This window comes from Phyllosticta citribraziliensis, assembly GCF_038025025.1.
Source record: "Phyllosticta citribraziliensis strain CPC 17464 chromosome Unknown J3D65scaffold_1, whole genome shotgun sequence".
In the NCBI taxonomy this organism is placed as follows: Eukaryota; Fungi; Ascomycota; class Dothideomycetes; order Botryosphaeriales; family Phyllostictaceae; genus Phyllosticta; species Phyllosticta citribraziliensis.
In genome coordinates this window covers 116,492-142,517 of record NW_027117338.1, presented here as the reverse complement: position 1 = coordinate 142,517, position 26,026 = coordinate 116,492, and the positions used below count along the sequence as shown (strand labels likewise).

Here is a 26,026-nt window from a genome sequence, read left to right as displayed (position 1 = left end):
GTCGTAGGGCTGACCTGGTCGATCCCCGCCTCGGGCTCCACGCCAGGGACCTTGTCACCACCTCTCAGTCACAAAACTCGTCCTCGCCCACGTTTCCCCCACAATCCACCATGGCCGACTCTACCCACGCCCTGACGGCGACCTACACCTCGCCCAACGACGCCGCCCCCAAGACCTTTTCGCGCGACCTTCCAACCGTCTCGTCCGACCCGTCGACCGACGAAAAGACGGCCTACCTGGCCGCCCTCCGCAACAGAGTGTCCGAGCTCCAGGCCGACGTCAATGCCTACGTGACGCAGAAGATGGAAGAGGACAAGAAGAGCGCCGGCGACGACGTCAACGATGCCGCTCTCGAGGCAAATTACGGCGAGGAAAACGTCGACGACGATGACTGAGCACTGGGAGAGCTGTCTACGGTCAACTGCCGGCCACCAAACCCCAAGGACGAACAACCCGGCCAAATCAGTTGGGGAAGAAGGAACAAAACACCATTTTCATTGCACCCAAATATATCCCTTCCTCAGCGTGCCTACACTATCGGCTAGAGCCATCCGAACCAGGCCGTGCTACGCCAGATCCTACATCACGCTCTCCTCCAACCTACCTGGCACCTAGGTACAAGCTCTCTGGCATGCACAACTCTAGTCTAGCCCAAGGTCATTAAAATACTTCCTAGCAGTTGCTACTCAAGTGTACAAAACGTCCCCTCCCTTTTTTATCACCGTATGCCATAAACCACACTACTTTCATGACTTTCATGACCACAACAAAAGAGGTACCCATATACCACGCCCATACGCAAATATGCAGCCACCCGCCCACGACACTCGCACCTCACAGGCGCCATTGAAAGACAGACGCGTCACCAGAAAAAGAGAGAGAGAGAGAAGTCAGAAAAAGTTACTTCTCATGCCACCACTACATGCCTATCCCCAAATACCTGCATACATGCGTAGTAGCTACCCACCCGAGCACCATGATGAACAACAAAAGACATACCAGCCCATCCAGACAACACAACAAAGCGACGCCCGAACGCCTCGACGCACCAACGCAGCAGAGTAACGAAGAAGGAGCAGAATCAGTGAAATCCGCCTATCCGCCGCTAAGTAATCACTCATCCAACCAACCGCCCGTGACGACGGCGAAGAGCCAGGCAGCGGCTCAGCCGTTCAGCGGGTCCCTCTCGCCGATCAAGTGCGAAGGAGACGTCGACGTCGTTTCTGGGTATTGGTTGTCGACGGCATCAGTCGAGGTGGAGGAGCTGGAGCCGTTGGTGTGCGTGACGCCGTTGCCGTTGCCGTTGCCGTTGAGGGAAGACGACGCCGGCGCGTCGTGGTCGTCCCAGTTGATTTTCATCGCTGCGTGCGGGAACGAGTCAGCAAACTGCACGCATCCACGACCGGGGGTGGTTGAATTCAGGGGAAGCATTTTTTTTTCAGGGGGTGGGGTAAGTGACAACATACCCGTCGGAAACGGAAAGAAAGAATCGTTCATCTCCGTCAGGTACTTATGATACCTAACCTCCGGCCTCTCCAGCGTCCCGGACGGATCCAACACCGTCTCGACCTTGCGCACGCGGCCCTGCAGCCCGGCCGCCGGCCGCAGCCCCGCGCCGCACTCGCGCAGCACCGTCTTGAGCAGCGCCGTCAGCGCCACGCGCGTCATGGGCAGCCCCAGGCAGCGGTGCGGGCCGGCGCCCAGGTGGATGTAGGCGTCGAGCGGGCGGTCGACGCGCACGGTGTCGGGCTCCGGGAAGATGGAGGAGTCGCGCGACACGGCGCGCAGGTGCACCATGATTTTGTCGCCGGCGTGCAGCGAGAGCGCGCGCGGCCCGTCGGCGAGCTGCACGGCGCGCGTGGCGTACCGGAAGACGCCCGTCTCGCCGCCCAGCCGCGACCCTTCGAGGAAGTAGTGCATCAGCGTGTCGAAGGCGTCGTCGTCGTCGTCCGGGGCGTTGGCGAGGGCGCGCATGGCTGGCAGGTGCTTCTGGCCTTCGGGGGTGTGGAGGAAGAACTCGAGCGTCTGCGCGAAGAGTTGGCCTTGGTTTCTGTAAGGGTTTTTAGTATTGAGGGGTAGACGTTTTGGGGGATGGAGTTGACTCACGGTGCCATGCCGCCTGCCGTCCCGAGCAGCTCGCCAAAGGTCAGCTCTTCGGCACTCATGTCTGGGTGGGCTGCCAGCAGTCGCTGGATCATGTGCGTGCCGTAGGACGACAGTGGGCTCTTGTTGTGAGGAGGGAAGAGCAGCGCCATGGCAGACGACAGGATGCCACCGCCCGCCTTGATTTCCTTCACCTTGAGCGTCATCAGCTGGCCGAGCTTTTGCGTTGCATCGTGCGCCTTCTCGCGAAGGGGAAACGACGAGCCGGGGTCGAGGTCGAAGAAGACGACGGTGAAGACGCCCGCCAGGATGAGGTATAGCTCGTGCTCGGTGAAGATGCCGTGCGGGTGCTCCTTGGTCTTGAGGGGCAGAGAAAACAGGTCGGCGGCAAAGTGGACGTGTACGATGTTGCCGACGTCGCGCACAATGTCGACTTGGTTGAGCGAGTCGCCCAGCTTGTACGCCTTTTCCTTGAGGATCTCGCTGCTCTTTTGCAGGTAGTACGCCTTGACTTCCTTCACCCAGTCGCTGACGTAGAGCGCCTTGGACATGGTCTTGCGCGACTCGAGGTTCTCGTACCCGTCGCCGGCAAGCATGAAGTTCTTGGCCGGCTTGCCCATGAGGAACTCCATGGCGGGTCCCCATGTGACATGGAATGCCTCCTTGTCGGTGAGGACCTGCTCGGCAGCCTTGTACGTGAAGATGAGGTTGGGCATGCCAATCGGTTCGGGTCTCTTGAAGCTGTACTTATGCGCCGTGCCGAGATCCTTGAGACACCGCTCCATTTCCGAGGGCACCGTCATGGGGTAGTGTGCGTAGACGGAGTTGGGTTCAAAGTGGTTTGGGAATGCGCGCAGGAAGAGCTTGAACATGACTGCTCCGTGGTCGATTGCTTTATCAGAGTCGACCAATGCGTAGCCCCAGTTGGTGAGCTGCTTTGGATGGTAGTCGGTGGTGTAGAAGCGGTCACCGCGGACCAGAGCCACGGCGTCGGAGAGAACAGCACGGGAGACGGTGTATGACGGCGTCAGGCCTGCGCCAGGAGCCATGGGGAGTTTGGCCTCCTCGACCACGAGGCCAGGGTACATCTCGACGTGGTCCGGATGGTCGTAGAGACGACGAAGCTGATCTGCCACGTGAGGGTCCGAGTTGATGTCCTCAAAGGTGCGGTGGGGCGTCAGGTTGAAGTACTTTCTCAACTCATTCAGCGTGGCAACATTCCACGCCCGAGCCTGCTGGATGCCCAGGACCTCAATCGCTCGCATGACGGCCGGCACACGCTGGGCTCCAAACGAGTTGGCGCAATCCTCGATACTTTCCGTCATAATCTTGACGAGTTCGTCGTCAGGGAGCGTGCTATCCTCGTTGCGCTTGATGTGGTGAAAGTCGCGCTTCAGGGGATCCTCGGGCGTCAACTTCTCCAGCTTGCTGAGCTTTTGAAGGAACTCATGCATGCCGACCTTTTTGGGATCAAGATCGGGGAACAGCTCCTTCCACAAGTCTTCGGTCCACTTCTCGTCGCGATCGGAAATGGCCGAGTGCCAGCGGTATACTAGGTTGAACTCGGCCGAGACTTGGTTGCCAGTAGCCGTCTCGACGCCCTTGATGTCCATACGGGGATTCAGGGCCCAGTTGGAGTTGGTTTTTTGGAGGTTCAGAATGGTGCGGACGTAGTCTTCCAAGACTATGTTGATGTACAGGCCGCAGGTAATCAGTCTTCCCGTCTGGAAGAGGTCGTCGTCATACTTTTCCCAAGTCTGGGCGTGCGGTCCCGTTCTTCCTTCGACGGGCTTGTTGAACCTTCCGCCCTCGTTGATCAACGCAAGCTGCTCTACGACGTAGTTGTGGAAGCGGTTGAACATGATTAGCAGCACTCCGACACCAGGGGGAAAGGTCAAGAGACGCTTCTCGGCAAAGCAGTCGGGCTTGAGCTTGCCGTCCTGAAAGGTTCTCATCATCTTTTGCTCGTCCCAGTTACTTCCATACAGGGGGGACAGGTCGAGATACGATGATGTGTTGGACTTGCTAAAGTCTTGGTGGTCGGTGCGGAACAGGTCGTGGATGATGATTGAGGCTAGGTAGAAGAGAACGCTGCTAATTTTGTTGGGATGCTCTTCGCTAATTTTGCGGGACATGACGCTGTCAAATACAACTCCAGCGTCTGGGAGAGCAACTGGCTGCGCCGTCTTGGGCGAGACGGTTCGTGCATAAGGCATGCCAGCGGCACCCAGCTTCGGGTGCTTGAGGCTGTTGTATGAGCCATCAGGCTGGCGATACTTGAAGTCCTGGCCAAGGTATGATTGTGGAGGGTGTTCGAGGTCATTCCAGAGCTGGGTGAGGAAGCCTTCGGTTAGTTTGGTGCCCAATTTCGACGAATCTGGCAATTTGGCAGCTGTCCGGATGAGATTCTCCATGAAATATGTCTTGTCATCCACCATTTCTCCGGAGATTTGGTCCTTGAGCACTTCAAAGAGTGTCTCGAAATCGGTGATGCCCATGTGGCTGAGATCAGTGACGACACCCTCAGCAGCCTCGGCAGCGTCCGTGTGGTAGTCGTTTGAATCGAGGTCTGTGCCATCTCCAGTGCCAGTGGGCAACGGTTTTAGAGCATGACTGATGAGATCTTTCAACTGGGACACGGCCTTGCCAACCTCTCTGGTGGTCTTGTCAAGCTGGGAAAGTTGCTGCGGTTCCGAGGAGAATTGTGGAGCCATGGCGGAAAAGTGTACTGAGTCCAAGTTAGTCCCGAATGCTCATTGAGCGCAGCTGCGATGATGAGGGCTGCTCTTTGAGTGTGCTGATGAGGTGGTGAGAGCGGGGAGAGTGCAGACAAGCCAATGGGTCGCAAAGCTATAGCAGGGCTATAGGCGAGTGGTTGGCTGAGGTTGGTAACAAAGTAGATGAAACACGGTTTAAGTTTAGTGGGAGCACCCGGGCGGCCCAGCCGCGGAGGGCACCCGGGAGCAGGGCCGATAGATTTGGGAGCACAAAAAATAGAAAGTGACTGACCTGTGTAGAGTGGAAGCAGGGCAAAAGCTAGCAGGTGGGCAGAAGCAGAAACGGGCCCGGGTATCTCAAAGAGGAAGAGGACAAAGACGCGCCGGCATGTCTCGATTTCTGGAGGAGGCGGGCATGTGGGCTTAAAAAGAGACGACGACTACGACGGTACGTGAGGGTTCGGTTTACCGGGGCTGAAGTGGTCAGCGTGGTGGCAGCAAGGGGCCACGGCCAATTGCAGCGTGCCGCATTACGGTCATGTCAGGCTGAGAGACGTTGGCCGATTGACCGCGTGGCTTGGTCGGTCGGGTAGTGAGTGCAGTGAGCGCCGGGGGGCTTGGGGGTTCGGTGAGCACGAGGGGGGAGAGGGCCTACAGGACAGTACAGGTACAGGGCTGAAGGCATCCAGAGTTGCCTGATGTCGTCGACTGCCTGCGGTGGTGCCTCCCCTCGTCAGCCTCCTCGGCCTTGGTGTTTTGCGCGAGGCTGCCTTACCGAGGCCGACTCGAGTCACCTTCCAATTGGATTCCTCAGGCAGCATCTGCCAATGTACACTATCTCGTCAATATTCAATACTATACCTATCGTCGCGAGTCGAAATGGAACCATGTGCTTCGTGTCGAGCCGAGCTTGGACGCGTTCGATCGGCGTCTGGCGTCGCTCTCGCCGACGGAGCTTTCCCTGTCCCTGCCCCGGGCGCCCGCCATGAGCCTCATCCATTTTCGTTGAGCTCCCCTCCTTCACCACCACCTCGACCTCGACCTCGACCTCGATCCCCATCTTCCGCAAAATGGCGCCCACCGAAGCCATCACTCTTGTCGTGCAGCCTCGTGGTACAGTCCCCGCCCCCATTCTATTTCCGGCCTGCAATTGACCACTTGGCCCCCAGGCAAGCCCGTCAAGAAGCTCCCACCCGATACCACGGCCGCGCTGACAGACTCGACTGCCGAGCTGTATAAGCGTCTTGCGGCAGCCACCGGCCTCTCCGTCCATCGCCTGCGCCTCGCCAAGGGCTCTGATGGCTCCGTCATCCCAAACTCGTCCAAGATCCCCATCTCAGAAACCGGCCTCCGCCAAAGGAGCAACATCACCGTCAAGGACCTTGGTACCGACCTCCCTCGGCCGCATTCATGACCTTGGTAAGCTGACAGGCACATCACCCAGGTCCCCAGATAGCTTGGCGCACCGTTTTCCTCGTCGAGTATGCAGGCCCGCTCCTCATCCACCCGCTCGTCTACTACTTGCGCGACTACATCTACCCCACGCCCTCACTGGCCCCCTCGGCATTGCCAGAGCCTACGGCTTTGCAAAAGCTGTCTTTGATCCTCGTCGTCCTCCACTTTGCCAAGCGCGAGTTCGAGACCCTCTTCGTCCATCGCTTCTCTAGCGCCACCATGCCCGCCTTCAACATTTTCAAGAACTCTGCCCACTACTGGCTGCTGTCCGGCCTCAACCTGGCATACTTTGCCTATGGTCCTTCCAAGACCGAAGCTGCTCCATGGTTCACCTACCTGGCCCTGGCACTCTACACCGTGGGCGAGCTTGGAAACTTCAATGCCCATCTCATCCTCAAGGGTCTGCGGCCCGCGCACGACCCAACCGCGCGTGGCATTCCCAGAGGATTTGGCTTCGGGTGGGTCACTTGCCCCAACTACTTCTTCGAGGTCATTTCTTGGGTTGCAATCTGGCTCGTGAACGCCGCCATTAGCAAGACGTCAGCCGTCTCGACCGCCGTCTTCGTCATTGTCGCAGCTGCTCAAATGGGCGCGTGGGCCGCCAAAAAGGAGCGCAGATACCGCAAGGAGTTTGGTGCCGAGTACAGACGCAAGAAGTTTGTGATGCTTCCGGGCATCTTCTAGACATGATCCAGACAAGCTTTGGCTGTGGCTTGCTCGACGTGTGGCTGAGCTGCCAAACGCAAGGGATGTTGCGCTGGCGGCTGAAGGGAACAATGGCTAGGTATCACATGAGGCTACGAAGGGATGACTATGGAGCATTGATACCCGTTCCGAGCTCTATGCGACAGGGTACCCGTCCAATCTGATTGACAGCGACGTGGACATTGTGAGCCAATGTCTCCGGTTGACTATGCGCTGGCAGCAGATCGCAATGCAATGCGAAAAACGACATGCGCCGTGTACCACAATGTTGTGGGGATGGGGAACCAGTGGCTCGACATTGTTGAATGACATCATCGATTCGTTTCCAAGGTGACGGCGCAAACGCCATGTGGGTGACATTGACGACAATGGGGTTGTATCGAAGAGACAAGAGGCTTTTCATTTGACCGATGCTATGCGCGAGCTTGCAAATCTTCGGGGACAAGCCGTACTTTTCCACCTCCAAGGCCAGTTTCAACGCCCAACGTTCTCAAAAAGGCGGAGTGCGGCATTCTCTGGCCGGGCCTCACATCCAGATCTGTTGGTTCTCGATGTAGTCCAAGAGACTGGCTGACCGTCATGGACGCCCGCCTTCACACCAAGAATCACGTCCACTTTGGACCCTCTCGCCCCATTCATTCATTGTGGCCATGGTAGTCTGGTCATCTTCATTGCATCTTTCATCAACTGTACGGCTTCACGCATTGTAAATGTCTTGTGTCGTATCCGCGTCTTAGGCTGCTGGCTGGCTCTCGTCGGGCTTCTCGATATTCTCGGGCGTCGATACGTTGGAGGTCTTCTTCTTACCGCCAAAGACCTTGCGCCAGTTGTCCCAGAAGAAGTCGTGAGGCTATCACGCATTAGCTTGCTCCACGCCTTTGGGGAGGCAGACTCACAACTTGAAAAGGAGACCAGCCAGAGACTGGGCCGCCCGCCTTGATCTCCATCTCCGTCTTCCAATCAATGATGCACACCATGTAGAAACCGACACCTGTCCAACATCAATACCAGCATCCTCCCCCACTCGTGCGTGCTTCTTACTTCCTAGAATGAGCCATTGCGCCAGCTTGACGCGCCTGTTCCACACCGGCCAGGACGACACCATCTTGAGCCGCCGGCGGTACTTGCGGTCGAAGCGCACCTGGTCCCTCCACGAGAGCTTGGACAGGTCCGGCGGCCATAGCCGCTTGGCCCGGTATGGGTTCTTGTAGATGTTGTAGTATGGGCGCTCGGGCTCGGGCTTGCGCAGGAACTTGGGCAGCCAGCGCGAAGTCCGCCACGAGCTGCTCTTGACGGCGCGCGAGGCCATGGTGTCGGTGGGATTGTCTGGTCTGGGGTGACGGGAAGCTCGGTTGGGGAGCAGGCGGGCGAATAGGTGGTTCGCTTGCTTCACCGCCCGCAATTCATTCCCTGCGCGCCAAAACAGCCCACCACAAGCCAGAGCCAGGTCGTGACTCAACTCCGGCCTTCAAGTCCGCATCGGCCCTTGGTTCGCAGTCTGCGCTTCGAGTCCGACCAAACCCACATCATGTCGGCCGCACAAGCAACCATGGCGGCGCTGGACCCCAGCAACAGCTCCAAAAACACGCTCAAGATTGAAAATGTGCGCTCAACTGCCCTGCCGCTGCATTGCACTGCCCTCTGACCAGCCATTGCGCAGACCGAGAAGCGCGACACCCTCATCGCCGCCGAGAAAAAATACCAAAAGATTTGGCAAGACACCAAGGTCTTCCAGCAGGACGCCCCGTCCACCACCGAGGTGCCCTATGGCTCCATCTCCGCCGCCGACCTGCGCGCCCAGCAGCCCAAGTTCTTTGGCACCATGGCCTACCCCTACATGAACGGTGTGCTCCACGCCGGCCACAGCTTCACTGCCAGCAAGATTGAGTTTGCCACCGGCTTTGCCCGCATGCAGGGAAAGCGGGCGCTGTTCCCGCAGGGCTACCACTGCACCGGCATGCCCATCAAGGCGTGCGCCGACAAGCTGGTGCGCGAGATTGAAATGTTTGGCAAGACTTTTGAAGGCTGCAAGGAGGACGACATTGCCGACGCGGGCAAGCCCGAGGAGGTGCCTGCGCCGCAGGAGGAGACGACCAAGGCCGACGTGACCAAGTTCAAGGCGACCAAGGGCAAGGCGGCCGCGAAGAGCGTCAAGACAAAGTACCAGTTCCAGATCATGCTGGCTCTGGGCATCCCGCTCGACGAGATTCACCACTTTGCCGACCCGCTGCATTGGCTGCAGTACTTCCCGCCCAAGTGCCAGGAGGACCTGACGGCGTTTGGTGCCCGTGTCGACTGGCGGAGATCCATGGTCACGACCGACGCCAACCCCTACTACGATGCCTTTGTCCGCTGGCAAATGAACCGCCTTAAGGGCCTCGGCAAGATCAAGTTTGGCAAGCGCTACACCGTCTACTCACCCAAGGACGGCCAGGCATGTCTCGACCACGACCGGAGCTCTGGCGAGGGTGTCACCGTCCAGGAGTACACCGCCCTGAAGATGAAGGTGCTCGAGTGGCCTGAGAAGGCGAAGGAGCTCATTGGTGACAAGATTCCCGCCGGAGCCAACGTCTACTTTGTCCCCGCTACTCTTCGTCCCGAGACCATGTATGGCCAGACCTGCTGCTTTGTCGGCCCCAAGGTCCAGTACGGAATCTTCAAGGCCGGAGAGAACGAGTACTACTTCGTCTCGGACCGTGCTGCTCGCAACATGGCGTTCCAAAACATCTTCGCCGAGTGGGGCGTCTTCCCCAAGGTCGTCGACCTCCAGGGCTCCGACGTCGTTGGCACCCGCGTCGACGCGCCGCTGTCGGTGCACAAAGAGGGCGTCAGGATCCTGCCCATGGAGACGGTCAAGCCCACCAAGGGTACCGGTGTCGTTACCTGCGTGCCTTCGGACAGCCCCGACGACTACGCCACGACTCTCGACTTGATCAAGAAGGCCGACTACTACGGCATCAAGAAGGAGTGGGCGGAGCTGGAGATTGTGCCCATCATCAAGACTCCCACCTACGGCGACCTCACCGCCAAGACCCTTGTCGAGCAGCTCAAGATCAACTCCCCCAAGGATGCGAAGCCCCTTGCCGAGGCCAAGGACCTGGCCTACAAGGAGGGCTTCTACCAGGGCACCATGGTGATTGGCGAGCACTCTGGAAAGTCTGTGCAAGAAGCCAAGCCCCTGGTCCGCAAGCAGCTCATCGATGCTGGTCTGGCCTTCCCCTACGGTGAGCCCGATGGCCAGGTCGTATCTCGCTCGGGAGACGAGTGTGTTGCCGCGTACCTTGACCAGTGGTTCTTCAACTACGGCACCACGGAGAATGGCGGTGACGGCGAATGGTGCGACTCTGTCATGCAGCACCTCGAGAAGGGCATGAACACATTCTACCCCGAAGCGCAACACGCCTTCAAGATGACCCTTGGCTGGCTGTCGCAATGGGCCTGCTCGCGTTCCTACGGTCTGGGAACGAAGCTGCCCTGGGACCCTTCGCAGTTGGTCGAGTCGCTGAGTGACTCGACCGTCTACATGAGCTACTACACGATTGCCCACTTCCTCCACGGCGACATCTTTGGCAAGACGCCTGGTATTTCCAAGAAGGCGATTGCGCCCGAGCAAATGACGGACGAGGTGTGGGACTACCTCTTCTGCCGCACTCAGGACGTCAAGACGGACATTCTCAAGGAGGACCTCGACGCCATGAAGAGGGAGTTTGAGTACTGGTACCCTCTCGACGTGCGTGTCTCGGGCAAGGACTTGATCCAGAACCACTTGACCTTCTGTCTCTACATCCACACGGCGCTCTTCCCGCAAGAGTTCTGGCCCCAGGGCATGCGCGTCAACGGCCACTTGATGCTGAACGGCGAAAAGATGAGCAAGAGCACGGGCAACTTCCTGACGCTCGGCGAGGCCGTCAAGAAGTTTGGCGCCGACGCGACGCGCGTGGCGCTGGCCGACGCCGGCGACGGCATCGAGGACGCCAACTTCGAGGAGACGGTGGCCAACAGCTCCATCCTGAAGCTGTACGAGCTGCGCAAGTGGTGCGAGGAGATGGTCAACGAGGCGACGCTCGTCTCGACCGAGGCCGAGTACAAGGCGGCGCGCGACTCGGGCAAGGTCAAGAACAACGACACGATCCAGCGCTCGGGCGAGTACATGCTGTGGGACCGCATGTTTGAGAACGAGATCAACGGGCTGGTCCTCGAGACGAAGCAGCACTACGAGAAGTGAGTCCATCCCATCCCCGCGACAATCACGCAGGAACTCGACACTGACGCCGCATTGCAGCACCTTTTACAAGCTGGCTCTCAAGTCGGGCTTCTACGACTTCACGACGGCCCGCGACTTCTACCGCGAGGTGACCAAGGCGTCGGGCATCGGCATGCACAGCGCGCTCATCCGGCGCTTCATCGAGCTGCAGACGCTGCTCCTGACGCCGCTGGCGCCGCACTGGGCCGAGCACATGTGGCTCGAAGTCCTCCAGCAACCTTCAACGGTGCAAAACGCGCTGTTCCCGACCGTCCCCTCCCCCGACGCCGCCCTCGCCGCCGCCCGCGACTACGTGCGCACAACCACCAGCAACATCACGTCGGCCGAGGGCCAGCAAGTCAAGAAGCTCGCCAAGGGCAAAACCACGGCCTTCGACCCCAAGCACGCCAAGCGCCTGTCCATCTTCGTCGCGGCGTCGTTCCCCGCGTGGCAGGACCGCTACCTCGAGCTCGTCCGCGCCTCGTTCGACAAAATGGGCCTCGTCGACGTCAAGGCCCTCGCCAAGGACATCGCCAAGCCCGACATGAAGAAGGCCATGCCCTTCGTCCAGGGCCTCAAGCGCCGGCTCGACGGCGGCGCCGAGGCGCCCGCCGACGTGTTTGACCGCCGCCTGCCGTTCGACGAGCAGAAGACGCTGGCGGCCATGGTGCCGGCGCTCAAGCAGACGGTGCCGAAGCTCGAGGTCGTGCAGATTGTCGCGGTGCGCGAGGGCGAGAAGGCGGGCGCTGTCGTGGGTGGCGATGGCGAGGTCGGTGGCCAGAGGGACGGCCTGCCGCCTGTCGCCGAGGCGGCGGTGCCGGGCGCGCCGACGTTTTATTTCGAGAACATTTGAGCGTGGCGGGCCGTGGTGGGTGGTGGGCGGTGAGGTGTGGGATGTGTCGTGTGTGGGGCAGGACATGCATGGGGCAAAAGAGGAATACAAAGATGCATGTGTGTCGTCTGTGTGCATGTGGGATTAGAGGATTCCCCCCTTTCCCCTCCTACAGATAAAAAGCAAAAGAAGAAGAGAAAGCAAAAAAATGAAATGAAGCATGCATATATACATCATGTATACATGTCCATACCTTGACCACGGAGGCCAGAAGCAGTGGCATCAGCTGGCCTCACAAGCAGTAGCAGACTCCATCACTGCTCTGAGAGAAAAGAGAGAGTCTAGTTTGCCAGTCTTTCATATCTAGATTCTATATGCCCATATGTCTGTATATCGACCGATAAGGCGAAGGAGAAGCTGTCTTCCTGAAGATGCCGAAAAGGATGCTAGTGGACCAACGACAACGCCGCAACGCCCCTCCCCGACATGTCTGAATGACTAAAAGGTGACTGCATGGACACGCAACGAGAAGAAAAGCTTTGACGAAGTACCGGTAGCCGGAAAGGTCTACAAACTAGCCTTCTCGACGCGGCGGCCCGTCTCATCGAACCAAATCTTCTTGCCCGAGTTCAAGCTCTCCTGGAGGGCACAGCCAATCTTGACAGCCTGGACAGCGCCCTGCAGCTTGAAGGGCAGCTTGGTGTTGTCGAGGCAGGCGGCGGTGAACTCGTTGGCCTCGGTGACGAAGGCGTGCTCGAAGCGGCCGTAGTAGTGCTGCGGGATCTCGCGGCGCACGCCGGCCGGCTCGTGCATCTCGACCAGCGTGCCCTGCGGGTTGCCGTTGATGCTCAGCTTGCCGCCCGTGCCGATGATCTCCGACATGTCGTGCTGGCCCGCCGCCATCATGCGCGAGCTGTAAAAGTACGCCAGCTTGCCGCCCCAGAACTCGACGACGCCGACGCCGTTGTCGACGTCGTTGTATTTGCGCAGTTCGGGCGATACCGCCGTGATGCCGAGCGCCACTACCGACTTGACGATCGAGTCTTGCCCGAAGTACCACAGCGCCAGGTCGATGTCGTGGATGTTGCAGTCGACGAAGATGCCGCCGGAGAACTGTGCGTATGAGACGAAGAAGCCGGTTGGGTCGAGCTTGTCGCAGGTTTGGCTGCGGAAGACGGACGGCCGGCCAATGGCGCCGCTGTCCATGCGGTCGAAGGCGTCGCGGTACGAGGCGTCGAAGCGGCGCGAGAAGCCGCACAGCACCTTGAGGTGTGGCTTTTTGGCGGCGGCGTCACAGACGGACTGGGACTGTTGCGGGAGGAGGGGTTAGCGGCGTTTCTCGACTAGCTACATAGCTTGACGCAGGGCAACGCACCACTTCGACGCTGGTGCTCAGCGGCTTCTCGCACAGGACGTGCTTGTCGGCCTCGATGGCCTTGATGGCCTGCTCGGCGTGGGCGGTGGTGACGGTGGCCACGACGACGGCCTCGAGCCCCGGGTGCTTGAGCATCTCGTCGTAGCTGTCGTATATTTGCACCTCGGGCAGGTTGACGCGGGCCCATGATGCTTCCTGCGCGTCGGGGGTGAAGGCGGCTACGACGTCGGCGCGCGGCGTGCGGGTGTAGAAGTTGAGGGCGTGGCGGGCGCCCATGCGGCCGAGGCCTGAGATGGCGACGTTGAGCTTGCGGGGAGCCATTGTGGAGGGGGAAGTTGGTTGTGGAGGCGTCGAAGTGGTGGTGTTGGCAAAATTCAGCAATGCTGAGATGCGAGAAGCAAGTGACGGCAGATTGATTGGAGTTCGGCAAGGATGGGTGGTTCGACAATTGGCGGGTTGGGCAGGGCAGCCTTTCAGTCTGATAGCGGAGAAACAGGCACACAATGCCAATTGAAGAAACAGGAGCGGACAGAGGCTGGAGAGATGGGGAACGACATGGCGACGTTATATGGCCAAGCAAAGGTCGAGGGGCTGCGCGATGGTGTTGTTACATAAGGCGCGAGGCTTCGTCTTTCCCCAGATTCGCCGGAAACTCAATCCCTTCGGGTCAAGACCAGGCACACAGCCTTTTAGCAGCTGCACCCGCTTTGGCGACTCTCTGACTTGCTACTCACGGAGCCGTCCGCGGCCTACCAATTCTCCATTCGATCATCCGTGTGGCTGGTGCGGGTAATTCTTTCCTGGACTCCCCCGTCTCGTATCGACCCTGACGACATTCTCTGCGCGACCGGACGCGTCTGCCCAGCTTCGCGTCGTTTATTCCGTTGACGTAGGGAGAGGTTCAAGGGTTCGGTTCGGCTCCAATGCTTGCACAGTTTGGGTCATTTCAGAGATCCAGTCTCATATCATTTCACCATTTATCAACAAATCATGGACATCGGCACCATCTACAGCCTCGGACTCGACGTGCCGTCGTTCACGTTGACCACCACCTTGAGCACCAGCTTCCCCTCCGCATCCTTCGTCTTGGCCGCCATCTCAAATGCCTCTGGAAGTGAGTCGAGTCCAGTGTACCGGTGCGTCACGAGCTTGGAAAAGTCGGGGTAATCGGCCGTGGGAGGTCTGGAGACGACCTCGATTCCAGTAGGATACGTGTTGGCGTAGCGAAACACGCCAACGAGGTCGACTTCGCGAAGGGCAGCCGCGGAGATGGGGAGAGTCTGAATTGGCGTGCCCATGCCAATGAGGAGGACACGGCCACCAGGTCGCGTAGCCTGTATCGTCAGAACAAGACAGCTAAGTCGACGGGATGAGACTCACGTAGATGCCTGCTTGCAAGCAGGACGGTACGCCAGTACACTCAAAGACGGCGTCGACCTCGCCCACCTCCTCCCCGGTAAACTTCTTGACTTGTCCTATCGCCGCGGCAGTCTCCTTGGCAATCTCGAGGCTCTCGTCAATATCCTTGCCCCTTTTTAGCGGGACGGTATACGCCGCATGAGCAAAGCCATTCTGAACGGCAAAGTCGACCCGGCCAGCATCAATGTCGGCAATCACAACCGTGGCGCCGGATATCTTCGCCATGGCCGCCACCAGCAGTCCAACCGCACCAGCACCAAACACGAGGACCTTGCTCAATGGCGCCAACTGCGCTCTCCTCGTCGCGTGAATCGCTACACCCAGTGGCTCCAACAGAGCGCCTAGTTCCAAACTGAGGCTGTCTGGAAGCTTGTGGCACCACGCCGCTGGATGATTGACACGGTCCTGCAGCGTACCTTGGGCATGCGGAAAGGCTTTTGCGCTGCTGCGGAACTTCATGCCTTTGCAAATGTTGTAGCGGCCCTCTTTGCAGCGGTCACAAGTCTCGCACGGCTGCCCTACTTCGAGCGCGACCTTGTCGCCAACCCTAAAGTCGGTCGTCTCGGAGCCAACAGCCACGACAACTCCGGCAGACTCGTGACCGAGCGACAGTGGCTCCTTGACGAGAATGTCGCCATTGCGGTAGTGGTGGTAGTAGTGCAAGTCGCTACCGCAGAGACCCGTCGCGCGCACGGCAACTTGCAGCTCCTGCGGTCCTGGAGCTGACAGCGTGCGGTCTTCCTGGATTCGAGCTTAGAATGGCGAGTTCTTTTGCTGTAGCTGGTCACTTACTAGGCGCAGGTCTTTTGGCGCGTGGAGCACTGAAGCGCGGACTTGTCGTGTTTCGACGGCCATTGTGTTGATTGTGAGGGTACTGGAAGTGAATTGACTGAGAGGTGCAGTCAAGAGAAGAACGAGAGATTCAAAGAGAGAGGAAAGGAATTGGAAAGGAAATGGCAACTTGCGACAAAAGACGAGGACGCGCCGGAAAGCTATACCCAGGGTCGATGAGGGCAGGTTGCGGGGCAGCCATCGGCGACTGACACAAATCCCGACGGCCCCGCGCCATTGGCCCTGGAGCCCCACCATCCTCGTCCCCCACGCCCGACCAGGCACTGTCGTCAGATTTCACGACGCCAATTCCGATCCCGCCGCCAGCTCTTTAACCTTCTTGGTCCCCTCTTCTTCCGCAAATTGGTGTTGATGGCCCAAGATCGATTGGCCAGTCTCCAGAAACATCTCGCTCCAACTCAACCTTCTCCATCCTCCACCATGTCGTCAGTTCAGCAATTGTTCTCGCTGGAAGGCCAGACGGCCATGGTCACGGGCGGCACTCGTGGAATCGGCCAGGCCATGGCCGTCGCATTGGCAGAAGCGGGCGCCGACCTCTTGCTCGTCCAGGTGGGCCAAATCTCCCAAATCTCCACATGCTGTTCCTGACCGATGGCAGCGCGACACCTCCAACACAGCAACCAAAAGCCAGATCGAAGCCCTCGGCCGCAAAGCCACCATCTACACAGCCGACCTCTCCGACGCCGCGTCCGTCGCCGCGCTGACGCCCAAGATCCTGGCCGACGGGCACAGCATCGACATTCTGCTCAACTGCGCCGGCATCCAGCGGCGGCACCCGGCGCACCAGTTCCCCGACGACGACTGGCACGCCGTGCTGCAGGTGAATCTGCACACGGTGTTTGCGCTGGCGCGCGACGTGGGCGCGCACATGCTGTCGCGGCCGGCCGAGCGCATCCCAGCGTCAGTCGGGCACGCGGCATCCGGGCGGCGCGGCGCCGTCATCAACGTCGCCTCGCTGCTGTCGTTCCAGGGCGGCATCACGGTGCCGGCGTACGCGGCGAGCAAGGGCGGCGTCGCGCAGCTCACCAAGGCGCTGAGCAACGAGTGGGCGGGCAAGGGCGTCAACGTCAACGCCATTGCCCCGGGCTACATTGCCACGGAGATGAACACGGCGCTCATCAACGACAAGGCGCGTGCGGACAGCATTTTGGCGCGCATTCCGGCGGGGAGATGGGGCAGTGCCGAGGACTTTAAGGGCGTTGTCGTCTGGCTGGCCGGGCGGGGCGCCGGGTACGTCAGTGGAGAGGTGGTGACGGTCGACGGGGGGTGGATGGGCAGGTAGGGGGTGTCAGGGGGTGTTGGGGGAGACGTGAACGCAGCTTCATTGAAGCTACTGTAGTGTTGGGCACATCATACGAATACCCAAATCCAGACACCCGTCCGCTTTTCTTTCCAAAACAAACACCTTGATGTCCAGCCATCCATCCATCCATCCACTGCCCACACTTCTCCACACGGCGCTGCGGCTGCATCCGCCTCCACAACCTTCTTCTTACCACCCACCAGCGGTCCGCGGCTCTCGGCCAGTCGCTTTATCACGTCCGCGACACGCTCTCACATGTCGCCTCATTCCTCCTCGCGTTCCGCTTTCTACACGAAGATACCGTGCCGTACCGGTGATGGAACATCTCTTCCGTCCAGCCAGCCACCCACCCAATCAAGCGCGCGGGCACGCGGGGTAAACTTGCCTTGCACTCATTCTACCTACAGTACCAGCATACATACCTACTCCATTCACCAGACCACTCTCGACGGCGACCAGACGGGCGGGCTGAACTGCCTCAACCCAACTCAGCTCAGCGCGCGCCAAAATCTCTCTTTTGGCCATGCTTTGCTCACTCACTCGCGACTCTTTGCCGTTTGCGGTCCTTCTTTCTCTCGGGTTATGATGCTTAGCTACATACATGTGCTCTGTCGGGACAAGCTGCCCATCCCATCTCGCGCCATACCTACCCCATTCGCTCGGCCGTCCAGCCCTACCAGCAACCAACCAACCAACAAACCAGCGTATCCGTACTCTTATCCGTACTCTTACTCTTACTCTTACCCGCATCCGTGTCCGCACCAGCGGCTGAGCGGACCTTTTCACCTGTACTCGTCATTCCTTTTTTATCACTAATTGTTTAAGCGGCATAAGGTGCTCACGCTGCGCGCTGATTAGCTGCAGCACACAGCGTCGAACGTCGCAAGTGGCGGGTGTGTGGAGTTGCTGTTTTGGGTCTGCGGAGGGAAGGTGTGTGCATCATTGCCTGGGGACGTCCGTATGTGGTGATTGCTTGTGTACGGCGGCGGCGGCGGCGGCGGCGGCGGTTATGGTGGAGGGACAGAGGGAAGGAAGGTGCGTAGTTTAGTAGGTATGTATCTTGTTGTTGTAGCGTTTCACGACTTATCTGTCTACTTAGAAGAGAGGGGAAGCGAGTGGTTATCGCTGCTAATAGTGATGGTGATGGTGACGGTGATACTAGTAGGAGGCCGACTCTTGCTGACAATAGAACCTCTAAGTGCTGTATTTAATGTAACATATATATAGAGGAGATCTTGCTTCCATTACCTTTCTATTCGACTTACTTCTTGTTGTTTTCGCCATCTTCTACTACCATTCCTTTGTTCCTTCACCCATCTACATCCCAACCTTTCATACCACAACAACAAGATTAACCAACCCCCCATCCGCGAACCCAACCCTGCCTACGCTACGCCACTACTTCCCACCCACACTTCTTTCCACCATACATCCAAACAAGGCAAAAAGAGCCGCAAATCGCAACGCGACGCGCCGCCGGGCCTTTTCCTCGCTCACCGCTCTGCCGCGCGCCCGCGTTGCCGCTCAGCCGAGCAGGAGCAAACGAGGCAATTATTGCCGCTTTTTCTTCTCTTTTGGTGGACCGTACTGCCGCGCTGCCGCGCTGCCGTCTGACAGGGCTAGAAAGGTTGTCTTGAGCGCGAGAGCGGTTGCGCGTGTAAGGGGAGGAGGGAGAAGGCTCGGTCGCGGAGGTTAGTAAAGCAGGAGGTATAGAGATGGATAGGAGAGAGAGCGAGAGTGTGTGTGCATCAAGTCAGTAAAAGCAGCAGTGCACTCGCTACAGATACTCGTCCACCAGCCGACACGTCAATCGTACACGCTCTCTCTCCGCTAACAACGTACGTCCTCCTCTCCTCCGTATTCTCAAAACAGCAAAAACGGCGCGGTCAGGCGCGCGGAGATGGTTCCCTCGCGCTCGCTCAAGACAGACATTATAACGAAGAAGGGGACGCTAAGAGGGACAGAGGGAGGGAGGGAGGGAGGGAGGGAGGCATAAGTACTACAGCGCCATGAGTAGGCACGCAAGTAGCCAACCACGAAGACACCCGGAAGATGCGTTGGTAAGTACGCGGCAGATAGTAAGTGAGTAGCGAGCGCAGCAAAGCAACAAGGGAAGGGAAGGAAGGGGACAGGAAGGGAAGCGGGACCACGTTTCCGCCATTCTTTGTTCCGATTTCGACCTCGTTTGTCGACTGGTCTCTCTTCGCTGTGTTTCGCGTGCGTTTGGTCGGCGGGTTAGAGCGAGCGAGCGAGCGAGCGAGCGAAGCGTAAAGCGCCGATGAGAAGTAGGCTGCGATGGTTGGTCGGCCGTCTTTCTGTCTACTTTGCTCTGCTTTGCCGCTGGGTCTGGGACGCGTGGGTGCGGGGAAATCAGGTGCTTGAGCCTGTGTGGTGCACTCAAGACTGAACAGCGAGGGAGGTTGGGTTGCAATCGTGTCTGACGTGTCTGACTGGATTGAGCGGGTTGAGAGGGCGGTGCGGCCCAGTCTGCGTTGTGGTCTGGTCTTGGGCGCCGACGACGTCGCATCAACGGACAAGCAAACAAACACCTGCAGAGAAGGTGGCGGTGGAGGAGGCTGTAAGTACGGCACAGCTGTATTCAGCGCAATCACTTCGAAAGAACTGTCCAGAGACGAAGCCAATGACAAGAGCCGGTGTCCAGACGCTCTTGCGAATCATCATTGGTCTATGCTACCTCATACTTTGTAGCCGCTATGATGCACCCAGGGGAATTTGGTGCATCGTCATCTAATGTGGGAAAAATAAACCGACTGAGCAAAATGAAAGACATTACGACATGGGATGGAACAACTGCGCCCGACGACAAAATTCTTGCAGCTTCATCCGCTACCACTTGATGACCTTGTTGGGGAAGTACTCGTCGATGAGCTCGAGGTAGTAGTCCTGAAGAGAGTTGTTAGCTGCATGTTCTCTTTGAAAGTGTTGGCGCAACGTACCTTGAGGTCCTCGACCTTGGGGATGCCGTCGCTCTTGCTGTACAGGTCGTAAGGGTTGAAGGCCCGCACAGCCTCGAGCATCTTCTTGTCCTTCTCGTTCATCATCCAGTCGTACGCGCCCTCCTTGTGCCAGGGGTAGAAGCTGTGGTAGCGGATCATGGCGAGCGCCTCGTCGGGCAGCGTGCTCTGCTCCTTGGCAATGTGGTACAGGTACTCGTCGTGGCCCCAGCTCAGCATGACGTTGTCGAGGCCGCAGCCGGGAGTGTAGATGCCGTGCTTTGTGCTGTAGATTTCGTTGTCGTGGTCCGGGTTGCCCTTGAACGTGTCCGGGTAGATGATGTGCTCGTCGAACGCGCAGCCCACCGGGAACGTGTCGCCGACGACGTCCCACTGGCCCTGCGCGTCGAAGAAGAAGAGCAGCTTGCCCAGGTCGTGGATCAGGCCCGTCAGCTGCATCCAGCGCGGCTTGCCGTCGCGGCGAATGGCCTCGGCCGACTGCAGCAGGTGCTCAATCTGGGACAGCGAGGTGTCCGGGTCCGACTCGTCGATGAGGGTGTTGAGCTTCTCCATGGCTTGCCAGATGGTCATCTCGGCGCGCGTCTTGCTGTTAAAGTCGTTGCGCGCCTTGAGATTGTAGGCGACCGTCTGCTTCTCGTGCTGCTCGCGGTAAAAGTTCTTGACGCGGTCGCAGGCCGACTCATACTGGCGGAATTGCGTCTTGTCCTTTTGGGCGTCGAACTGCGACTTTTCGTAAATGTCCTTTTCCTCCTGCGAGGCCTTGCCGGCCTTGATCTTGTCCTTGAGGACGTTGACCGAGTCAATGTCGTCCGAGAGCGACTCGAGCGCGTGGCCGTCGCGAGCCTTGTTGAAGACCGGCTTCTCAAAGGTCTGGCCGTTGTTGATCTGGTCGATGGCGATGGGGGCCATGGTGGAGGTCGAACAGTGGTGGAATATGCGAAGTTGGGTATCTCTGAAACTCTAAATGACAAAGGATGACTTGCAAAAGGTTGACGTGGGTTTGGTGCTGGCGCTTGGGTTGGTATGGGATGAAGACCGAATGGTGGCAAGAAGGTTTAAATACCAAGTCGTCGAACAGCGCTGGCCAGCAAATTCCGCAGTGTTGGACTTGCTGGATGAGGACCCAAAGAGGCAAGTTTACGAGGCCAAGCGAATGAGACAAAGGCAAAGCCCCGGAATCCATGATGCAGAAGGGGTCTGGAAACTAAGTTCCCCAGCACATGCACTCCGCAGCGGCCCTGCGCAACGACGGTCGACAGCCTCCAGCCAACCCCACAAAGTCGGACCGGCATTACGGATTCCAGAGGAAATGGGCGAGCGCAGACTGGCCGGTTCGCCTGAGCATCAGGTTACACACGGCCTCCATTGGGCAATGTACTGATGTCAACAGGGAGGCGAGGCTCGGAAACCACTTTTCGGTAGCGTGGAGGATGAGATCCGCCGATCAAGTGCGACGGACAGTCGGATGCGGGCTGTCGAGGCTGGAGCTCGCAGTATCTGACAGTCTCATAAGCCGGAAGAGGACGACGGGATTGTTGGAATCATGGTTACATTAGGGCGGTCTCTTGATGGCAATCTTTGTCCGAAGGCACCGGGTCTTGTCTTGGGCTGCGGCTCAATCTGCCCTACGGCTTGGGTGCGGGAGCGCTAGTTGAGAGCTACCCGCTTGTGGAAACCAGGTTGCGATCGCCACGGGCAGCGGTTTTTTTCTGAGGATGGATGACGATGGATTGGGATGTGGTGTTGATGAAGCTGCAGGCTGACATCAGGTGTCGTCGGGTCGTCGTCGCACAAGGCACGTGAATGCAGAAGTGAGGTTAGGTTCAGGTTGTTTCGGCCTCAGGCCACAAGGCATTTCATCGCTCCCGTCTGGGGTCGTTGGCCGAAGCGAAGCGAAGCTGGAGACGACTGGTGGACGGCACTGCAGCTTGAGCACGCTCCACCCATCAGCGTCCGTGGCGTCATCGGCCTTTGGTGCGATTGCGTGCCGTGAGGACAAGGTGGGGTTCCTGTTCCTGGGGGTCGTCTCTTGAAAGCACGCCATTCCCCTCTTCTCCTGTCATGAATCCCCAACTCTGCAAATTCATCCTCAAAGCTACCCCCTCCAGCATCATCAACCCCAAGCCCACCATGAACACCCCTCTGCCCCTCAACACCGGCGCCACCATCCCCGCATTGGGCCTGGGCACCTGGCAGTCGGAGCCTGGCCAGGTCAAGACGGCCGTCGCTCACGCCCTCAAGACGGGCTACAAGCACATTGACTGCGCCTACGTCTACGGCAACGAGGAAGAGGTCGGCGAGGGTCTCAAGGAGGGTTTCGCCTCGGGCGTCAAGCGCGAAGACATTCACGTTACCACCAAGCTGTGGTGTACCTATCACTCGCGCGTCGAGGAGAACCTCGACCTGAGCTTGAAGAAGCTGGGTCTCGACTATGTCGACCTCTACCTCATGCACTGGCCCGTTCCCATGAACCCCAATGGTAAGCAAACGACCAATTGCCACCATGCACAATCTAATTGCCGACAGGAAACGACCCCATGTTCCCCAAGCACCCCGACGGCTCCCGTGACCTCGACAAGTCGTGGAATTTCGTCGACACGTACAAGCAGCTGGAGAAGCTCCTCTCCACTGGCAAGGTCAAGGCCATTGGCGTTTCCAACTTTAGCGTTCCCTACCTCGAGGCTCTGCTGAAAAGAGTCGAAGTCGTCCCCGCCGCCAATCAAGTAAGCGCTCTGCCAGACACGTGGATGCAAACATCTGACCTCCCGCAAGATTGAGAACCACCCCTACCTCCCGCAGCAAGAAATCGTCGACTTTTGCAAGTCCAAGGGCATCCACATCACCGCCTACAGCCCCTTTGGCAGCACGGGCAGCCCCATGTTCAAGGAGGAGGCCGTCAACGAAGTCGCCCAGAAGCACAAGGTCACGGCCGGCACCGTATTGCTCAGCTACCACGGTACGTCTCATCTCCTTCCCCACCTTTCATTGTCTGACAGTGAGCAGTGGCACGTGGCAGCTCCGTTCTCGCCAAGTCCGTCAACCCCTCGCGGATAGACGAGAACAAGAACATCATCCCTCTCGACGCCGAGGAGCTGGCGGCGCTCGAGGACATTCACAAGAACAAGGGTCTGACGCGCTTCGTGTACCCCGGCTTTGGCGTCAACCTACACTTCCCCGACAAGCCCCACCCGACCGGAGACTACGACCCTCTGGACAACCTGCCGTAGACTGGACTCATGAGTGATGCATATACCCTGGACAGATGGATTTTGGGTGGGCATAGATTTTGAAAATACAGTTGCCATTTCTCGCTGCTTGCTTGTCTCTGGGCACGTCATGAACATCTTTCAGATTGACTTGTATCTTGTCGCTAGACTGATAGAAATATAACGACTGACGGTTAGATAGTGATTGGAGGTCCATCACAATGCTGGCGGAGATTGAGTGAGCACTATTCTTGACCTCGCTTGCTCGCCCCCTTGTGGATGAAAGGCCGAAGAGTGGGATGACCGAACACGAAGATGGTAGAAACGTCGGAATTTGTTCCACTAAAGACTGCATTCGGTTGGAGGCAGTACTGTTCCGAAACAGCACTCTCACATTCTGCGATTGGCTTGAGACCTTGAGTGGATGGGAAGACGAGACATCAATATGATTCTTCTCCTACATCACTTCCTAGAATTCTTGATCTGATAATGAAGCTGAGTTTGCCTATAAATATTCCTTGGGGGCACATGGTGAAGTGCCCCGTGCGGTTCAAGGCCCCATCCGCCCGCTTACCACAAGAGGCAATCCTTCTCGCAACCCCCAAGTGCGCGCAGCACTACCTCCAGCGCCATCATTTCGCCCTCACCACTCTCCACTCGTCCTCGATCTCCTGCGCGTTTCTATATCCAGAGCTGTTTTGAATAGCCGCGCGCGCGCAACCAAGAAATTTTTCTCGCCCTCTGCTTCTTGCCCCACTAGTGGCACCACTCACGCCCACCACCCACCCCGCATCAGCTTACTTGCCGTTTTTCGCGCTCGCCCACCTGCCTAACACCTTACCGACCACCTTACCGACCTGTCTCTCAGCCTCCCTCGACTGGATTGACTGCTTGCTGCATCCCTTGCGACACGTCTCTCTCCGCCTCCAGTCGTCTCGCCCTTTAAATCGGCCATCCTCGTTTCCGTCCCTCCTCCCTCGCTCGCTCGCTCGACCCTCGACGACCTACATACCTTGCCCACCGACCGACCCTCCTCCGCGCGCCCACCCTTCCTTGCCAGCGCACACATAGACAAACAGACAGGCCAACGGACGCCAGCCGCACGCAGCAGCAGCAGCAGCATGGCGACCCGAGCGGCTCCCCCGACCACCAAGACGAAAACGAAGACGCCCACCGCCGCCGCCGCTGCCGTCAGCGCAACAAACGAGCCGCTGAGCGAAACGTACGAGGAGCGGCAGCGGCGCTACAACGCCGCGCGCGTGCTCGAGTCCAACGAGATGCTGATCTGGTGGAGTACGGTGCGCAACGAGGTATCTCTCCGCCTTCCTTTCTCTTCCCACTGTCCCCAATGGGCCCCCCCCCATGCCGACCAAGCTGACCATCTCGCGCGCCCCCCGCGCATCCTCGCAGTCCATACCGCAAACCCGCCTGCACTTCGAAAACCAACTCGCCGGCTTCGCCAGCGACGACAGCGAGCCCGAGTGGGACGACGACCCGTCGGGCGGCCCGCCGCCGGCCGGCACGCCCGGCGTCCGCGTGCGCTTCCTGTTTGGCGAGAACAACAAGCAGCGCGGCGGCGGCGCGAATAGCACCGTCGTGGAACAAGGGCTACAACAGCATGCAGGTGGGGGAGAGCCGGACATGGTGCCCTTGGGCGGCGAGCGCGTCGAGAGGAGACGGCCGGGCTGCGGGACGGCGGATGTGCTGGAGGCGGCGCGCGTGAGGGCGCAGGCTGTCGCGAGTGCGGGTGCGGGTGCGCAAGGTGCTGCTGGTGGAAGTGGGAGTGGGAGTGCGCGGAGGGGCCGCAGGAGCGCGAGTGGCAGTGGCAGCGGGAGTGGCAGTGGGAATAACAGCCCGGCGGGCAAGGGCGCAGGGAAGAAGGGCAGGCGGTCGATGGGCGGGGGTGGCGGTGGGGGAGGTGGTGAGGGGGCGGCGGCGGCGTAGAGAGGGAGTGAGAGAGAAGGAGAGGGTGTTGTTGTTTTGTTGTTGTTGTTATTGGAGATTGGAGATTGACGATTGGTGGTATACCCGGCGCGCGCGCGGCTGTTGCGCCACCCACGCCAGCCCTCCGGTGGGCAGACTTTGGACACAAGTTTTGAAGAGCGAAAGAGAGACAGAGAGAAAGGAAGAGCGAAAGAGGACGAACCACGGACGCAACCCGTGTACCTGGCCCCCGGTATCCATCACTGCTGTCAATGTCCTCCGCCTTGTCTACCTACCTACCTACTAAATAAATCCAAGGCGCGCTCTCTACGCGTAAACAGCCAAAGAAGAGCGTGGAGAGAAGAAGAGAAGAGAGTAGAGCATAGAAGAGACGGCCTGTCTAGTAGTAGTCTATTCCATAGCGATCTGGTCTGGTCTGGTCTAGGCTGCTCTACTATACGCCGCGGAGGGAGTAGGTAGGTAGGTAGGTAGGTGAGGGAGAGAGGAGCCCTTTATTGTACTTGGTTGGCTATATGTCTATTTGAGTCTGTCTATGTATGTGTGTATGTGTACCCTGTGATGTGTACCTTTATTCGTCTTTTCTAACCGTCTATCTATCTCTACCTTTTCAGTCTGTCTTTCTACGGTGTGGTGTGGTTTGTGATACACCGTCGACTGGAAAGCCGGTTAGGTTAGTCAGTACAAGACTCGGGCAACTGGGCTGACAAAGAGGCGGACAAGCGGAGTGATTTATAGCAAGGCGGGCTGGTGAAGTAGCTAGCATCCATCTATCCATCCGTCCTCGATCAAAGCACACAAACCAAGAAAACCAAAGCAAGTACGGTATCAGAGAGCCAGCACTCCTCACCACCCACCCACCCCACCCAGTACCCCTCCATCATTTCATCTCAGGACAGA

At 58.6% G+C, this 26,026-nt stretch overlaps 11 protein-coding genes across 11 annotated transcripts; 5 read left to right on the top strand and 6 right to left on the bottom strand.

Moving 5' to 3' along the window:
* Positions 1-110: 110 nt before the first annotated feature.
* J3D65DRAFT_672807 (uncharacterized protein) lies at positions 111-696 on the top strand (the record flags this gene model as incomplete). Its single annotated transcript, XM_066803517.1, has 2 exons — positions 111-377; positions 525-696. 2 exons carry the CDS (start codon positions 111-113, stop codon positions 543-545), a joined length of 288 nt encoding a protein of 95 aa, XP_066659257.1. The 3' UTR covers positions 546-696.
* Positions 697-1,164: 468 nt separating this feature from the next.
* On the bottom strand, positions 1,165-4,817 carry J3D65DRAFT_663302 (heme peroxidase; the record flags this gene model as incomplete). Its single annotated transcript, XM_066802652.1, has 3 exons — positions 1,165-1,361; positions 1,467-2,050; positions 2,107-4,817. 3 exons carry the CDS (start codon positions 4,815-4,817, stop codon positions 1,165-1,167), a joined length of 3,492 nt encoding a protein of 1,163 aa, XP_066659256.1.
* A 623-nt stretch (positions 4,818-5,440) lies between these two features.
* J3D65DRAFT_2262 (synaptic glycoprotein SC2) lies at positions 5,441-7,023 on the top strand. The gene is made up of 3 exons (XM_066794631.1): positions 5,441-5,933; positions 5,990-6,205; positions 6,265-7,023. The coding sequence occupies exons 1-3, from the start codon at positions 5,891-5,893 to the stop codon at positions 6,957-6,959; spliced, it is 954 nt and encodes a 317-aa protein (XP_066659255.1). The 5' UTR covers positions 5,441-5,890; the 3' UTR covers positions 6,960-7,023.
* Positions 7,024-7,295: 272 nt separating this feature from the next.
* On the bottom strand, positions 7,296-8,311 carry J3D65DRAFT_608235 (uncharacterized protein). Its single transcript, XM_066798559.1, has 3 exons — positions 8,022-8,311; positions 7,877-7,971; positions 7,296-7,830 (listed from the first exon to the last, which is right to left on the bottom strand). Exons 1-3 carry the CDS (start codon positions 8,287-8,289, stop codon positions 7,714-7,716), a joined length of 480 nt encoding a protein of 159 aa, XP_066659254.1. The 5' UTR covers positions 8,290-8,311; the 3' UTR covers positions 7,296-7,713.
* J3D65DRAFT_608230 (uncharacterized protein) lies at positions 8,297-12,277 on the top strand. The gene is made up of 3 exons (XM_066798558.1): positions 8,297-8,583; positions 8,641-11,201; positions 11,263-12,277. Exons 1-3 carry the CDS (start codon positions 8,509-8,511, stop codon positions 12,074-12,076), a joined length of 3,450 nt encoding a protein of 1,149 aa, XP_066659253.1. The 5' UTR covers positions 8,297-8,508; the 3' UTR covers positions 12,077-12,277.
* Positions 12,278-12,407: 130 nt separating this feature from the next.
* Positions 12,408-14,086, bottom strand: J3D65DRAFT_2280 (uncharacterized protein). The gene is made up of 2 exons (XM_066794648.1): positions 13,431-14,086; positions 12,408-13,363 (listed from the first exon to the last, which is right to left on the bottom strand). Exons 1-2 carry the CDS (start codon positions 13,749-13,751, stop codon positions 12,623-12,625), a joined length of 1,062 nt encoding a protein of 353 aa, XP_066659252.1. The 5' UTR covers positions 13,752-14,086; the 3' UTR covers positions 12,408-12,622.
* A 296-nt stretch (positions 14,087-14,382) lies between these two features.
* J3D65DRAFT_608228 (chaperonin 10-like protein) lies at positions 14,383-15,844 on the bottom strand. The gene is made up of 3 exons (XM_066798557.1): positions 15,642-15,844; positions 14,811-15,590; positions 14,383-14,764 (listed from the first exon to the last, which is right to left on the bottom strand). The coding sequence occupies exons 1-3, from the start codon at positions 15,702-15,704 to the stop codon at positions 14,438-14,440; spliced, it is 1,170 nt and encodes a 389-aa protein (XP_066659251.1). The 5' UTR covers positions 15,705-15,844; the 3' UTR covers positions 14,383-14,437.
* Positions 15,845-16,121: 277 nt separating this feature from the next.
* On the top strand, positions 16,122-16,983 carry J3D65DRAFT_546609 (uncharacterized protein; the record flags this gene model as incomplete). The annotated part of the gene is made up of 2 exons (XM_066796825.1): positions 16,122-16,250; positions 16,300-16,983. The coding sequence occupies 2 exons, from the start codon at positions 16,122-16,124 to the stop codon at positions 16,981-16,983; spliced, it is 813 nt and encodes a 270-aa protein (XP_066659250.1).
* A 2,606-nt stretch (positions 16,984-19,589) lies between these two features.
* Positions 19,590-21,106, bottom strand: J3D65DRAFT_2228 (putative inositol oxygenase). Its single transcript, XM_066794603.1, has 3 exons — positions 21,043-21,106; positions 19,962-20,985; positions 19,590-19,908 (listed from the first exon to the last, which is right to left on the bottom strand). Exons 2-3 carry the CDS (start codon positions 20,886-20,888, stop codon positions 19,852-19,854), a joined length of 984 nt encoding a protein of 327 aa, XP_066659249.1. The 5' UTR covers positions 20,889-20,985; positions 21,043-21,106; the 3' UTR covers positions 19,590-19,851.
* Positions 21,107-22,020: 914 nt separating this feature from the next.
* Positions 22,021-23,684, top strand: J3D65DRAFT_608219 (NADP-dependent oxidoreductase domain-containing protein). The gene is made up of 4 exons (XM_066798556.1): positions 22,021-22,458; positions 22,506-22,702; positions 22,752-22,935; positions 22,983-23,684. Exons 1-4 carry the CDS (start codon positions 22,041-22,043, stop codon positions 23,204-23,206), a joined length of 1,023 nt encoding a protein of 340 aa, XP_066659248.1. The 5' UTR covers positions 22,021-22,040; the 3' UTR covers positions 23,207-23,684.
* Positions 23,685-23,698: 14 nt separating this feature from the next.
* J3D65DRAFT_608214 (uncharacterized protein) lies at positions 23,699-25,088 on the bottom strand. Its single transcript, XM_066798555.1, has one exon. The coding sequence runs from the start codon at positions 24,826-24,828 to the stop codon at positions 24,190-24,192; it is 639 nt and encodes a 212-aa protein (XP_066659247.1). The 5' UTR covers positions 24,829-25,088; the 3' UTR covers positions 23,699-24,189.
* Positions 25,089-26,026: the final 938 nt, after the last annotated feature.

Coding starts and splice junctions, on each gene's coding strand:
- J3D65DRAFT_608230 (XM_066798558.1), top strand. CDS start 8,509: ATGTCGGCCGCACAAGCAACCATGGCGGCGCTGGACCCCAGCAACAGC. Junction 8,584..8,640: donor ACACGCTCAAGATTGAAAAT/GTGCGCTCAACT, acceptor GCCATTGCGCAG/ACCGAGAAGCGCGACACCCT. Junction 11,202..11,262: donor ACGAAGCAGCACTACGAGAA/GTGAGTCCATCC, acceptor GCCGCATTGCAG/CACCTTTTACAAGCTGGCTC.
- J3D65DRAFT_608235 (XM_066798559.1), bottom strand. CDS start 8,289: ATGGCCTCGCGCGCCGTCAAGAGCAGCTCGTGGCGGACTTCGCGCTGG. Junction 7,972..8,021: donor GCAATGGCTCATTCTAGGAA/GTAAGAAGCACG, acceptor GATGTTGGACAG/GTGTCGGTTTCTACATGGTG. Junction 7,831..7,876: donor GCTGGTCTCCTTTTCAAGTT/GTGAGTCTGCCT, acceptor AATGCGTGATAG/CCTCACGACTTCTTCTGGGA.
- J3D65DRAFT_608228 (XM_066798557.1), bottom strand. CDS start 15,704: ATGGCCGTCGAAACACGACAAGTCCGCGCTTCAGTGCTCCACGCGCCA. Junction 15,591..15,641: donor CGCCAAAAGACCTGCGCCTA/GTAAGTGACCAG, acceptor GCTCGAATCCAG/GAAGACCGCACGCTGTCAGC. Junction 14,765..14,810: donor GCTTGCAAGCAGGCATCTAC/GTGAGTCTCATC, acceptor CTGACGATACAG/GCTACGCGACCTGGTGGCCG.
- J3D65DRAFT_2262 (XM_066794631.1), top strand. CDS start 5,891: ATGGCGCCCACCGAAGCCATCACTCTTGTCGTGCAGCCTCGTG. Junction 5,934..5,989: donor TCTTGTCGTGCAGCCTCGTG/GTACAGTCCCCG, acceptor CTTGGCCCCCAG/GCAAGCCCGTCAAGAAGCTC. Junction 6,206..6,264: donor CATCACCGTCAAGGACCTTG/GTACCGACCTCC, acceptor CACATCACCCAG/GTCCCCAGATAGCTTGGCGC.
- J3D65DRAFT_2280 (XM_066794648.1), bottom strand. CDS start 13,751: ATGGCTCCCCGCAAGCTCAACGTCGCCATCTCAGGCCTCGGCCGCATG. Junction 13,364..13,430: donor TGAGCACCAGCGTCGAAGTG/GTGCGTTGCCCT, acceptor CTCCCGCAACAG/TCCCAGTCCGTCTGTGACGC.
- J3D65DRAFT_608219 (XM_066798556.1), top strand. CDS start 22,041: ATGAATCCCCAACTCTGCAAATTCATCCTCAAAGCTACCCCCTCCAGC. Junction 22,459..22,505: donor CGTTCCCATGAACCCCAATG/GTAAGCAAACGA, acceptor AATTGCCGACAG/GAAACGACCCCATGTTCCCC. Junction 22,936..22,982: donor CGTATTGCTCAGCTACCACG/GTACGTCTCATC, acceptor GACAGTGAGCAG/TGGCACGTGGCAGCTCCGTT.
- J3D65DRAFT_2228 (XM_066794603.1), bottom strand. CDS start 20,888: ATGGCCCCCATCGCCATCGACCAGATCAACAACGGCCAGACCTTTGAG. Junction 19,909..19,961: donor CCAAGGTCGAGGACCTCAAG/GTACGTTGCGCC, acceptor AACTCTCTTCAG/GACTACTACCTCGAGCTCAT.
- J3D65DRAFT_608214 (XM_066798555.1), bottom strand. CDS start 24,828: ATGTCCGGCTCTCCCCCACCTGCATGCTGTTGTAGCCCTTGTTCCACG.